The following is a 15,111-nucleotide window of genomic DNA, read 5'->3' as shown; positions in this document are numbered from 1 at the left end:
CCAGTTTAATACCGGGTTTCGGTACACATCCCTACTTATACATGACTTATATTTTTTCCTCTCACAAACTCTGATTTATTTTTTAGCGTGTGAAAAAAAAAAAAAAAAACATGCAGCAAATAGAGAATAGGTGATGAATCCGTTAAAATGGAACTATAGACGACTTATATTTTTTTTCCTCTGACAAGCTTAATTTATTTTTTAGCGTGTTTAAAAAAATAAAAATAAAGAAGACATGCAGCAAATAAAAATAGGCGATTTATCCGTTATAATTTTATACTTCAGAGCAGAGCCTGGGTCTAATATAGGCTATCCAGGTTTTTTTTTTTTTTTTGCATCTGAAAATGATCTTGCTCAGCTGTGGATGATTTAAAAATGTTTGATATAGATTGCTGTCCCATTTTATACAGGAATTGTTCATGTAAAAAAAAAAATCTAATTATATAGTTAGTTCTAATTATATTATTAACACAAGTTCATTTAGACCTTTTTTTACTTGTAAACTCCTTGAGAATTTAAAGTTAGTTTAATAGTATTTAAATTCTAGTTTAATTAAGTTTTAACTGCTAAATACCAACAACCATACTGCATGTGAATAAATAAAATGCATACTTTTCATAACATTTCATATTCATAAAATGCATAACGTTTCTGGTGTTTTGGATTTGAGATAATGAGCTCTAAGTTTAATAGCCCTAGACTAGTTCTCTCTCTCTCTCTCTATTTAACAGCATTAGCTCAATGAAATACGTCTTCCTTCAGGTATGTTTTCCTGCTTGCTAAATGTTGGTCTCATTATCAATAAGTTGTATTCGCCTCAATCTGATTCAGTAAAGTCAAACCGCAGACAGTGAAGCTGCATTACTGAGTGTGAGTCCCGCGCTGTGAGGCAGGAACAGATGATTCCGCTTGGCCTTAAAGCCTTCCGCAAACATCCACGATCAAAAATAACAATGATTTCGTAAAGTAATTATTAATTATTAATTGATGATTTGTTATTATCATTATGGTCTTGTGAAAATAATAATATGGGCTGCGAGAATATAATGAATACAAAGATTACCGAATTCTGTTCAGCCGGAGGGGGTTGGGTTTTTGGGGTTAGTTATGTGTGGCTTGTGGGGGTCGAGATAAAGGTGTGAATTGCTCTTTCATATGGACAGTGTCTTATGAGGCTTTCAAAATTGCTGAACAGGTTTATATAGGACTGTTGTTTTGGTTATAGACAAAAAAAATTGGCTGTCCCCACGTAAGGTTTTTCTAGTTCTAGCCGTTCATTTGTTATATTCAACTATTCAGAGATTTATATTACATTTACAAAATCAAATATTAATATATTCCGCACTTAAGCACATGCATTAGGTTTGCCACAAAGTACGTGCAGAAGTAGCCTAATAATTGTGAAAAATGAGACATTTTAATTATTTATTAATAAACAAATGTTTTCTTGTCTGCTGCAAGATGAAATTCACAGTGCTGGCTCTCTCCGACCGAGAAATGCAACATTCACAGATTGTTGAATGTTGAATATTAATGCACCCTGTCATTAATGCGAATTAATAATTTTTGCACAAATACTTGCATATGAATATTAATTCACATTTTGCTTTACAATGAAAACTATTTTTTACATGCAATTATCCAAAATGAAACCAAACAAGATTTGTAATGAAGATAAAATAAATAAGAATAAAAGCTGCACACGTGCAGTGCAAATCTTGCACATATTTTACACACCTGCATTTAAATAGCATTTTTTCATTAAATAATATGAAAGCAAGTAGGGCTGGGTGATAAATCGATTTTATAAATGAACTCGAATTTGTAATTTACTTCGGTTTGTTTGAATGAAAATTGGTTTTCTTTTTAACATCCACCGACGCACCACTCAGTTCTCCCGTAGTTCAGAGTGGCTCAACCCTCCACCACGAGTCTGACAGAGACACGCCGCTGAGCAAAGGATGAGCTGAGCGGTGTGATTCTGACTGGAGCTTCCATCAGAGTACAATTCATGCCAACAGCCCATAATATAACTGCATATTCAGCAAGAATTCATGTTAAACATATTTAGCTATGGCTTGATCAGGGTATAATGACTGCAATAGTCGAACGGGATGTTAAAGGTTATATGAGTTTGTCTGTTTCCTTTACTGATTATTTTCGGGTTAAAGCATGATTTAAACAGATAAAGCACATTCACACGCAATCGCTTTAGTAATAATGCATTCAAACAAATGTAATCTTACAGAGCATTATCAGTAGGCTATTTGATTTTGAAATCTTGAAGAAATGAATCGATCTGTTTATATAAAATAACTGACAAAAATGTACTGTTATTTTCCTCACAAACAAAATTTGCACAGCTGATGGGCTAGTATTAACAACAACAAAAAAATAATAATGATAAATAAAATAGAATAAAAAATAATAATATAATAAAATAAAGGTCTTTCCAGCATTAAGGTAATAACAGTTTTTTATCATCTTGTCTCAGTTATAAGTTTATAACTATATTAAAACTTGTTTTGAAAAATGTCTTTGTCATTTGAATATTGATTTAAAAATTGATTTAAATCATAAATCTGATTATTTTATTATTATTTTTTAGGCCATATGCTATCGCCCAGCACTAAAAGCAATTAAAGAAGGCTCCCTATAAAATCACTTATGTTTTCAGTTAATGAAGCTCTTTTTTACATCGTGTGTATTTTGTTGATTATAATGAGAAAACTTGAGTTTAATCGTGAGGACATTTTATTAATCCGTCCATTCTTTAGAGTTTCAAAGATTTAATCGTGCAGGTTTAATTTTATTTGTTTCTTGTTTTAGGCTAATTAGGAATAAATAATGAGACGAAATTATACAGTTCTTCATGTTTAAACATGCAACAATTTCTTAATCAAAGACAAATGTTTTTTCCCCAATAAGTTAAAGGACAGGTAACGAATAACAAAAATGCATGTTGTTTTATTAAAGGAAAGAATATATTTGTATTGAAAATATAAATTAAAATATAGGCATAATATATGAAAATATTGACATTTTGCATATTAATCCATGTAGCCAACCCCCCTAAAATAGGCTACCATATTTAATGCTCCAATGCAAAGTAAACCACAATTTATTTTGAATAATATAACGCATAATTAATATAATATAAACAATACTGCACACCATTTAAATGTGTCAAATCTAAAATATGGTTTAATACCATGTAGATTAGAGAAAATATAATCACAGGTTCAGGCACAGGCTTGACATTTATCCTGCTTGAATTCGTTCTAAGAAATGCACATAAATTCATAAGTACCAAACTTTCGTCTGTGGATATTAAATATTTTAACTACAGTGTTTTCCTTTCATTTTCCCTGACTGAAGCCATCAAATCACATCAAATCAGCACATCAGCGAGGCAAATTGACATCTATTAGCGAAAATGTGCTTTGATGCTCTTGTTTGATAACTTGTGGTTAAAGCGGCACTCAGCAGTCAAAGGCTGCAAATGCACATTAAAAAGGGCCTTTTGAATGTCTACTTGGTGTACACTCGAGCGGGTTATGTTACAAAAGTTCCCTCTGTCACACCAAAATCAATAGTACTGCAGGCCTTTTGCTGTCCTCCTCCAATCTGGGAGTCCGACCAGAAGAAGCTAATTGTATGTATCCAGCTCAAGCACCTGTGACATCCGTGATGTCATGCCTTTCCATTGGACAGTTTGCACACGATATTCAGAGTCTGTCTTGCCAAAGGCATGCCCCAAAGCGTTCAACACAGCATCTCGTTCCTTCGAGGAACTAGGGTTACATTCGTAACCTTGGGACGTTAATCTGGGTTCATATGGAATTGTTGGGCCTGTAAAACTTAAGCAGGACACAAATTATTTTATATTTCAAATTGTGCAATAGTTGAAACTGTTACATTGTGTCAGTTATTGAAGCACTTTTAAAATAGTGACATGCACAAATCATTTGGGAAATCCAAAAATGGCACTTCAGGGATCTCTGTGCATTTGTGAATCTTGAGTGTATTTGTAAATGTTGTTTGCATTTCTGAATTGTGTGTTTATTTCTGAATTTTGTGTGCATTTCTGAATTTTGTATGTATTTGTGAATCTTCTGTGCTTTTTAAATTTTGTGTGTGCATTTGTGAATTTTGTGCACATTTGTGTATCCTGTGTGTGTATTTATGAATTATGTGTGTGCATGTATGAATCCTATGTGTGCATATGTGAATGTAGTGTGTGCATGACGCGGGAATTCACCATACAGTTGCCAGTAGCCACTGAGTTTACCACTGACAGGCCGGCGAGACATCAGTATACACACTCACCTCACTCAGCTAACGACTCACTTTCCTCAGCGAACGACTCACTTTCCTCATGCAGCGAACGACATGTGCTGAATCCCAATTTGCCTACTTATGCTACGACCTAAAAGTATGTACTTTTTTTGTGAGGAAAAAGTACATACTTTTGTGTGTGTAGCAAAAGAGTATGCATGTTCTGGAACATACTTCGATGACGTCATGCAACGTGAACGACAACGTGGTTGCCTAGTTACACAGACCACAACTGTTAACGTTTCATTCATTCTTTATGTCCAATAAAATGTTATTTACTATTCCCATCTTTTTTTCTCATCGTTTTTTTTTCACAATACATTTTACAATGTGTTCTTCTACCAAGTTGAAGAGTGAAGAAGCAGGGCTGCGTCGTCGTAGAACCAAACGCAGGTCGTTTGCGAGGCGGCTGGTTCTGACGTTCATGTGCAATGTGTGTAACGAAATAAAATATAACTTTAATTAGGGTTAAACATTTGAATTCTTACACTTCTTACACTTCAAAAGCATCTCCGCTGCTGCACCCGGCTGCCATGTTTACATCACTGCAAAGCCATCGCAAAGCTCCTCCCTCCCGTACGCAATGTGTTGTGGGCAATATTAGCACTTAGAGTGTGCATTGATCTGCACTTCGAATTCAAACCGGAAATAGTAGACCATCCGGGTATCTTTGGAATACTCTTTTCAACATACTACGATTTGGGACGTACTAATTCTAGTTTCGCATACTATTTAGGACGGATAGTATGCGAATTGGGACTCAGCATCACTTTCCTCAGCAAATGAATCACTTTCCTCATCGAACGAATCACTTTCCTCATGCAGCAAACGACTCCCTTTCCTCAGCGAACGACTCACTTTCCTCAGCGAACGAATCACTTTCCTCACGCAGCGAACGACTCACTTTCCTCAGCGAACGAATCACTTTCCTCACGCAGCGAACGACTCACTTTCCTCAGCGAACGAATCACTTTCCTCACGCAGCGAACGACTCACGCAGCTAACGACTCACTTTCCTAAGCGAATGACTCACGCAGCGAACGACTCACTTTCCTCACGCAGCCGGCGACTCACTTAAATTTGTGCATCCGGAGACACACTCTCCGCAGCTGGCGACCCACTTTCCGTAGCCGGAGACTCACTTTCCTCACGCAGCAGACCACTGACTCTCTCTTCATGTAGGGACCGGATATTATAATTAAAGTGACTTCTATATTACATCCAAAAGAATATTTAGATATAATATTTAAATATTCGAAAATGTGTACATTTCAATAAAATGAAATAATTGTCTATTGCAAATTTGTGAATGCATGGTTACCTTTTTTTCTGCAGTCACAAGGCTATACTGAGATATTAAAAAAAAAAAATCAATATTTTATAAAACATAATGAAAAATAAACCTGAACTATAATCTAAACATCTGTATTTTCATACAATTTCATTAGGCTAATAAATAAATTATGTTTAAAAAAATATGATATAAACTATTATAATATATAGTGAGAGCTAAGCTAAACAATAAAAAAAATAAAAAGGCACAGGTTAGAAAAACAGCTAAAACCCCAGAGCAAACAGCTAAAACCCCAGTACTACGTTTTTATAAACTGTGGACCCCAGGAAACGTTACTTAAAAAATAAATTATTAAGCTTTTAACCTTTACTGTAATTTAATTTATATTCATATGTATATTAATATTATATATTCTAATTTATTTATACATTTGTCAAAATTGTAAAATTGTTTTAGGGGGATAGAGTCTTTTTCTTTTTCGGGGGGCGGGGGTGAATGGAATCAGCCGTTTTGAACGAAAAATTAGATTTGAATGATTCAATAAATACTTAAACCATGGATTTGCTGTCACCTACTGCCAGTTTTATTGTCATCATTTATCAAGGTGCCAGCACTAGTCTACTACCAGCACAAAATCACATTTAGCTAAATATTTACCAAAAATTGATCAGAATAAAAAATAAGGCAACATTTTCAATAAAACGTTTTTAAAAATTATGATTTTGTAATTTGTAATCATTATGTAAAATTAAGCTACAGGACCAAGAAAAAGACTCTATCCCCCCTAAAACAATTTTAAAATTAGACCACTGTATAAATAAATTTAAATATATAATATTAATATATGTATGAATATAATTTATTTTATTTTTTTATTGCTTAGCGCTCTCACTATATATTATTTATTATTATTATTATTATTTATTATTATTTATTAGCCTACTTATTTATGAAATTGTATGAAAATACACGTTTAGATTATAGTTCAGGTTTATTTTTTATCAAGTTTATTTTTTATTATATTTTACAAAATATAGATTTTTTTAAAACATCTCTGTATAGCCTAGTGACTGCAGAAAAAAAAGTTAACCATGCATTCACAAAAGAGTCTCCGGCTACGCAACGTGAGTCGCAGGCTGCATGAGTAAATTGAGTCGTTTGCTGCGTGAGTCAGTCACTGAGGAAAGTGAGTCGTTCGCTGCGTGAGGAAAGCGATTCGTTCGCTGAGGAAAGTGAGTCGTTCGCTGCGTGAGGAAAGCGATTCGTTCGCTGAGGAAAGTGAGTCGTTCGCTGAGTGAGGTGAGTGTGTATACTGATGCCCCCACGGCCTGTCAGTGGTAAACTCAGTGGCTACTGGAAACTGTACGGTGAATTCCCGCGACAAGTCAGTAGCCTTAAGGCCGTTTCATAGTCAACGCATCTGTACGCATACGTGTTCCCGAGGCTACGCATCGTTACGCTTCGGCCGCCATTATGCGTCGGTGCGTAGCCAAATGTGTCGTCCTAGTTTTTGATACTCGATGCGCCGATGCACGCAATACTATGCGTTGTCGGTGGGGGCGACATTGCAAGTATTGTACATTAATTCAAGTATATTGTGTTTACAGAAGAAGAAGGTTTGAATACAATGGCGGGCGAAGAGGAAAAATTATGCGAACTTATACGTATTCATCCACATTTATACGATAGTTCATCAGCAACAGAATACACTCCTCTTCAGTTGCCATTGTGATCTGAATGTCACACGACCCGACTCTACTAATATCACCCGACTCTACTACCCCCCTGTTGCATGAGCGGTGTATTGCATACACTCATCGCCCATGACGTTTGCGTCCACTGTTTAGACTATGAAAGGGAGCGCGTCGCTCGCGTTGCTTGCTTGCGTTTCTCCCGTTGACTATGTAACGGCCCTTATTTTTGGACCGGTCCGCACGCCATATTTTAGCTCCATAGTCCTAATCCTAGCCCTAAACCTAACCTATAACAATGACTCATATCACAAACAATGTAATCTTTGCATTAAAAATGACATAATTGATCGAATGACACTTAACGACAGTTGTTATAAACATGCATAAAACTTCCTTCATAGTTATGACATGTCATGTCATGATTATGAAGGTGTCATGTCAGTCTTAAGCACCCCCCTTCAAATAAAGTGTTACCAGATGTTCTTTTGGCTTTGGTCTTCAGAACAGAAGCATTTTCTGCTTTAAAAGGTCAGCCCTTTTAAGAGACTACTGAGAATATTCATTCACATGGTTTTGTGAAAATCATGAGAATATGAGTGTGTGTCAGTTAGGTGACTTCTGGGTAAACATTGATTAAATAACATATTTATTTATATATTTTCATAGGCTTTTAGTTGGCATCTGTAAATGTTTTAACGACATGTTTACTTTTTACAAAAAATCATTCATTGGAGTTAAAAAAAATATTTTATATAAATTTAATTGTATTAATTTATTAAAATTATAGTCAAAATCTTCCATTTACATTTAGCTGACGTTTTTATCCAAGGCAACTTACAATTGCTATATATGTCAGAGGTCGCATGCCTCTGGAGCAACTAGGGGGTTAAGTGTCTTGCTCAGTGACACATTGGTGTCCCACAGTGGATTCAAACCCGGATCTCTCACACCAAAGGTGTGTGTCTTACCCACTGCGCTTACACCATTATATTTTCTTAAGTATTTTCTTATATTTTCAACGTAGTCGACATGAGCATTAGCCAATTCCAGTAATCTCAAATGAGCCAAAAATTGACTAATTAAATTGACAGGATGATATACAGTACTGTATCAGACTGTCAGTATTATTGGCTCACTGTAAAAAAGTGACTTTACATCTTCATTATTTGTTAGTGAGATTGCTCCAGCAGGTTTGCAGTGCAACACCTGTGTCCTCTTTAACTATTTGTTAAGGTTTTCTGTAAAATGTTTACTTTTTGATTGTACTTAATTTTTTATTTTATTTTTTTACTCTATTGACACTGCAGAGCTGCCATACGTAATGTTAAGGTAAAGCCTAAAGCAGCTGTGTTGAACATGCTAAAGCGGCTGGACAAAATAAGATTCCGTGGTCCAAAGCGAGATGACTTCCTGGATCTACCCGAGTCACCCACAGGATCAGACACTGAATGTAGTGATGACATGCTGCTGAGACCTCAACCTTCAATACGAGACAATGACGAGCAGAGAGACCCTGTAAGTAAATGCAAACACTCTCTTGTCATTTGACAACTATGTTTGTTTCTGTTGAATACAGTTAGTACAAAGGACTCATTTAAGAGCTTTTATTTTTTTAATACATGTGTCAAAGGGATAGTTCACCCAAAAATGAAAGTTTTATGTTTTTCTGCTTACCCCCAGGGCATCCAAGATATAGGTAACTTTGTTTCTTCAGTAGAACAGAAACCACATTTTTTTACTCAGGCAGTTGCAGTCTATCAGTCTTATAATGTAAGTGGATTGGAATTATGGCTAAAACATTCAATAAAATAATATAAAAAAATATACACAAACAAAACTACATTAAACCCTGTGGCTCCTGATGATACATTGATGTGACACAAAATGATCAGTCTGTGCAAGACTCTGAACAGTATTTATATAATTTTTCACCTTTGATTCATGCAATGTCCAAACTGAGCGCGTTCTCAGCAGCAGGGCATGAGGCATCTTCTTCTTCTTGCTTTATGGACAATCACAGATTTATAAGTCCATTACCACCACCTATCTCTCAAGTGGACCATTGACACTCTTATTTAGAAGGTTTAATTTGCCTTTTTTCCTGTATTTTTGTATTTTATTTTTAGCTTTATTGTGTGTTTTAGCTGTGATTCTTATCCACTTACATTTATTAGACGGATTGATTCCAATGGTTTGAGTTAAAAATCTTGATTTGTGCTCTACTAAAGAAACATGGTTACCTAACCTTATCTTGGATGCCCTGGGGGTACGCAGATAAACATCAAATTTTAATTTTTGGGTGAACTATCCATTTAAAGTAGGTTTCTTACAAAACCTAGATAGCTGCCTACATAGATAACAGATATCATAGGTTTGTGTTCAACAATACAACATTATGCTGCCTTCTAAGATAATGTTGACTTGGACTGGGAGTCTTATTTTAGGCCAGGGTTCTCCAAACTCAGTCTTGGAGAGTTGGTGTTCTGCAGAGTTTAGCTCCAGCTTGCCTTAACACACTAGTGATGTGTCGTTCGTGAATAAATAGTTTTTTTTGAACGAATAGTATTTTTTGAACGAATCTTTTAGGTGAACGAATCGTTTTCATTCACGTAAGCCACTGACTCATATTTCTCGTTCACTGAAGTTCTTTCTCCATCGTAGCATGGCACTATTAGCAGCGCATGTGCAGCTTGGTGAACCGGGTAGCTCTGTGAACTGTTTCATCCTGTCAAAGAGTTACTCAAACAAGAGCCATTAGCCTTCGAGTATGACATGTGACGGAGCATGTGATTTGTTGAATGTAGTGAACGAATACACCCTTCACTGAACGAGTTTCATATGAGTCTGAACGAGATCTAGAGATATCGTTCGTGAATGAAATGACTGAACTGGTGCATAGCTTATCTCGTTCATGAGTGAAATGAATGAAAGTATACCGGGTCAGTTGGCCATTTAGCATGTCAATCTCATAAAATGCAAAGCTCAGTTATAGGTACTGTGCACATATGTTTGTTTTCATATTTAGCATCCAAAACATAACTCCACGTTTAATCCCCGATTTATGAATGTGAATAATATACGAACTGTCTGACAAAACAATTAAAATGGTAATTATGCAAGAAAACCTTGTGCTTTGTTCATCTGAACAACTTAATTAGACTTTATATATTGAATGCGATTATGCACACATTTGAATAAACAACAAGTGAATACGTTCGTTGACTTAAGACATAAGACACTATTTTTCACCACCGGCTGGCATATTTTGTGTAATACGAAGGAATGGTCACTGAACGAATCAGTGAATGAATCTGAATGAATCAGTGAACGAATCTGAATGAATCATTTTGGTGAACGAACTGTAAGGGAAACAGGTCAATTTAGCTCAAAGGGAATCATTTAAGATTTTAAAGGGAATTTGAACAGAATCACTGTTTCACGGCTGATCGCTGAGACACCCTGCGATTCACTGAACATAAGAAATTAACTTGTAAGCACAAAAAACACAAGATACTTCTCTTTTCAATATGAATAAGGCTTTATTAGATAAAACTAAGACATATAAACTAATCTAACACAAAAAAGCACGCATTCACACAAGTTGCAGGAAGATCAAAAGTTAGGGAAAGATGAGTTTAAGAGAATTGAAATATGGAATCCCAAGTTTACAGCAATATGTGAAATTGCATATGAACAAGCATCAATCACTTAATTAACCCTCGCATTGAGTTCCTCAATGAGGTTAAAATTATATTAGATACACCAGCACAAATGTCTGAAGGTACATTGCCTGTGTAAAATTGTCGCTGATTGGCTGGAAGTTCAGTAGTCATTGAAGTGACGTCTTGGGAAGCCCGTGGTGGGGCGTTGGCTGAAGGTGCAGAGTTGTGTGGCTGGTTGAAGTTGAACGGGCAGTCGTTTACAAAACTTAAATCAGAACACGAAACTCTCAAACGGAAAAGAAAAAGAAGTAAAGTTTGACGAGACTAGGTTGTGTTTCTTCTCATAGTGGCTAAATAGCAGCAGGCGTGCAGGCTGAAGCACGCTGGAACCATGCAAAGAACAGTGATGACAAACAGCATGGCTAAAAGCTAAAGCTAAGAAGCAAAGCTAAAAGCTAAAAGCATACTAAAGCAGGCATGACTAATAGCAGAAGCAAAGCTAACAACTAAAAGCAGACATGACTAATAGCAGAAGCATAGCTAGAGACTAAAAGCCAGATTTTATGGTGTCCTAAGTATTTAAACTGGCCTGTTGGCCACACCTCAAATGTTTTCTTGACCAATCAGATATTGTCTTGTCTCGGGGGTATCATAAATCATATAAATAAATCTTATCTTATCAAGCATGTGGTCCGAATTTTTCCACTCTTGCAGGGTCTAATTTTGGACATGATTCCTATAACAAGAATATGATACGTTTGACAAATAACTGATTGTCAGGACTATTTCAAGCAAGCAGATTTGATTACATCGATACTAGACATGTATCCTTAAGCTATCACATAGTTATCAAAAGACATACACAATAAGAAATTATAACATGATAGTCAAATGTGTGGGTTACATATAAATCAATATGGATTTAAGCGATGGACTGATATTCATTTAGAAGTCATTTTGGAGTTCATTTTGGTCCATATATATGTAAGAAAAGACAGTTTCTTTGCCATTCTCTTGACAAAGATTTCTGTGGAGACCAGAGGTTCAAAGGCTCCTCCCCCTAAGGAATTTCAGTCTGGTTCTGCTGGGTTGGGGAAGTCAAAAGATCTTGTGTAGTACTCTCATGGGTTTACACATGATGTCCGGCGTTGCTTATCAATTACGAACAACAAATTTGACATCTCTTCTCCGAATTGAAATTGTCAATAATTGTTCTAGTGGTGTTAATGTTGAAAGCTGTTCTGTGAAAGCGTTGGTTGGTTGGTTATCTTGCTTGGGACTTGTGGCACAGAATGTTTTATGACTTCCTGTTGCCTTACTGAGGAATTTCCACCACTACTAGTAGAACTTAATCTTAATTACCTTGTTCAGGTGTGTTTAATTAGAGTTGGAGCTAAACTCTGCAGGACACCGGGACTCCAGGACTAAGTTTAGAGACCCCTGTTTTAGGCCCTCAATAGCCATGTTCCTGCTGCCAGGCCAAAAGCGGGCGTGCTTCTGTATGCCAGGGCTAGTTGCATTTCCACTGTCACCCCTTACGAAAAATACGTTTATTCAAGTGTGTTATTAGTATACTTCTTTTAAACTAAAAAATAGTAAGTATGCTTTTAGTTTACTTTTTGTGTACTCCTCAGAAATATACTTAAAATGACTTTTTTAGTCTAAATATATTTGAGCTATACTCCTAGAATTCGTGTTTTCATTGCTATACGGTAGAGGGTGCTATTAGTACATATCTTCTGTAGAGAATTCCCAAAAAAACACAAGTGAAGAAGAAAGAAACAACAGATATACTAACACATGTAACACGATCATCTGACATGAAAGAGCATCAAAACTAGTGCTGGGCGGTTTGAACAAAAATGTATATCATGTTTTTTTTTCTAAATTATGTTTCACGGTTTATGATGTTTTTTTTTTGTTTTTTTTTCATGCATAATCAGGTGTACAATGCAATTTCTGCTGGTTGATATCCCAAGATGTGCTTTTAGCCTGACAGCACTTGCATAAAATGGTTGTTTGGTCGACGTCAGATTTTTGGAAACCAAAAACCCTCCAAACAACAGACCAGGCTCCTCTTTTTTTTCTTCTGTGTCATGTGTTACTAGTTCTGCAGCATCCATCTTTCCTGTAACGTATGTTTCACACATACTCCGCCTGCAGTGCATATGCAGTCCACAGCACAGTTAGTTAGACATTAGTTTAAACTCAATAAATATGAACAACACATTATTCATGCATTTGTTATATACTTACTTCTAGGTTTGCATAATGAGCTGCTCAAGCAAGCAGCAAAACATTTAAACACAATAATTAGCTTACTTTTCTTGTTAAAATATTTAAAATTAAATCACCACAGACAGAAACAGTCTCATGCCTTTTGCATTTAAATCTTTATCACAAGCAATCCCACAGGTCTTAATGGAGTTAGTTTTATTGCCTTAAGAAAAGTGAATATATATACATTGTTTTCCTTGTTTATCTAAAAGTGCACTTGTTTTGGTTTAAAACCTAGGTAAAAACCCATGTGTAGCGTGTGAAACAGCTTTAATTAGTATACATTTATTGTGAAATGACTGCATTTCCGTGTCAATCCATGTAAATTTTTCCCGTGAACAATGCACTTTCACTTTAATTCAGCGCCTGCAGTACAGCAAAAATAGACTCAGTAAATGGTCGCTGCACTGCTGCAGACGCACCGCTCCTTGAACGCACTGATGGACCGCAACCTCGTGCAGTATGAACGCTGTAATCCATTAAACATGGGTGCTTAAATAAATACGCACTGCAGACAGAGTATGTGTGAAACAGGTGTTATAAGTAACACCAGAGCACTACTGTGTTTAATCAATCAATCAATCACCTTTATTTATATAGTGCTTTAAACAAAATACATTGCGTCAAAGCACTGAACAACATTCATTTGGAAAACAGTGTCTCAATAATGCAAAATGATAGTTAAAGGCAGTTCATCATTGAATTCAGTTATGTCATCTCTGTTCAGTTGAAATAGTGTCTGTTTTTATTTGCAATCAAGTCAATGATATCGCTGTAGATGAAGTGACCCCAACTAAGCAAGACAGAGGCGACAGCGGCAAGGAACCGAAACTCCATCGGTGACAGAATGGAGAAAAAAACCTTGGGAGAAACCAGGCTCAGTTGGGGGGTCAGTTTTCCTCTGACCAGACGAAAACCAGTAGTTCAATTCCAGGCTGCAGCAAAGTCAGATTGTGCAGAAGAATCATCCGTTTCCTGTGGTCTTGTCCTGGTGCTCCTCTGAGACAAGGTCTTTACAGGGGATCTGTATCTGGGGCTCTAGTTGTCCTGGTCTCCGATGTCTTTCAGGGCAGTAGAGGTCCTTTCTAGGTGCTGACCCACCATCTGGTCTGGATACGTACTGGATCCGGGTGACTGCAGTGACCCTCTGATCTGGACACAGACTGGATCTCGTGGCCACGGTGACCTCGGAACAAGAGAGAAACAGACAAATATTAGCGTAGATGCCATTCTTCTAATGATGTAGAAAGTACGGTGTTATGTGAAGTGTTTCCGGTTCCGGTTTACCTAATTAATGCAGCCTAAAAATCCTTTAACGGCGTGGTGAGGTTTACCCTCACCACGCCTCACAGTCGCTGCTTAGAAGTGCAACATCGTAAAGGGTCCGTCTAAAGCAGTGTCACGCAGCCGCTCCACAGCATTCCGACCAGCTTTTTGTTCAAAATTATATTTCTTATTTTTTTATGAAACACATTATTGGTTAAAAAAAAATAATACATGAAGCTGGAATAAAATGTTTTTGTTTACAAGCACATTTCTTAGTTTTTTATTTGGATGTTTTGTATGTTCAGATATTAATGTAACAAAATATATACACATTAAAACCTAAATAGGTACATAGTAGTATATATAATGCATGATGTAAAGTTCACTTAAGTATACTTTCAGTATAAAACTACTAGACTAGTAGTTAACTGAGACTATACTTCTAAGTGTGCAAAGTATTTAATTAGTAAACTATCAGTAAACCTTTAAGTTCACTTTTAGTGTAACTGTAGTACAAACTACAAACATAGTGGAAAACTAGTAGTGTACTCAAAGTTTGCTACTGTTATAGTTAAAGTAT

General features: G+C 36.1%; 1 protein-coding gene across 1 annotated transcript in view; it reads left to right on the top strand.

Annotated features, from left to right (window-relative positions):
- Positions 1 to 15,111, top strand: part of LOC113098821 (GRAM domain-containing protein 4-like) — an 84,457-nt gene that overhangs the window by 15,835 nt on the left and 53,511 nt on the right. The window contains exon 2 of the mRNA XM_026263913.1: positions 8,634 to 8,841. Within this exon, the coding sequence (XP_026119698.1) occupies positions 8,634 to 8,841 (208 nt within the window). The remainder of the gene's footprint in view (positions 1 to 8,633; positions 8,842 to 15,111) is intronic.

The sequence above is a fragment of the Carassius auratus genome, unplaced genomic scaffold (assembly GCF_003368295.1).
Source record: "Carassius auratus strain Wakin unplaced genomic scaffold, ASM336829v1 scaf_tig00216704, whole genome shotgun sequence".
Taxonomy (NCBI): Eukaryota; Metazoa; Chordata; class Actinopteri; order Cypriniformes; family Cyprinidae; genus Carassius; species Carassius auratus.
This window is presented reverse-complemented; position numbering and strand designations above follow the sequence as displayed.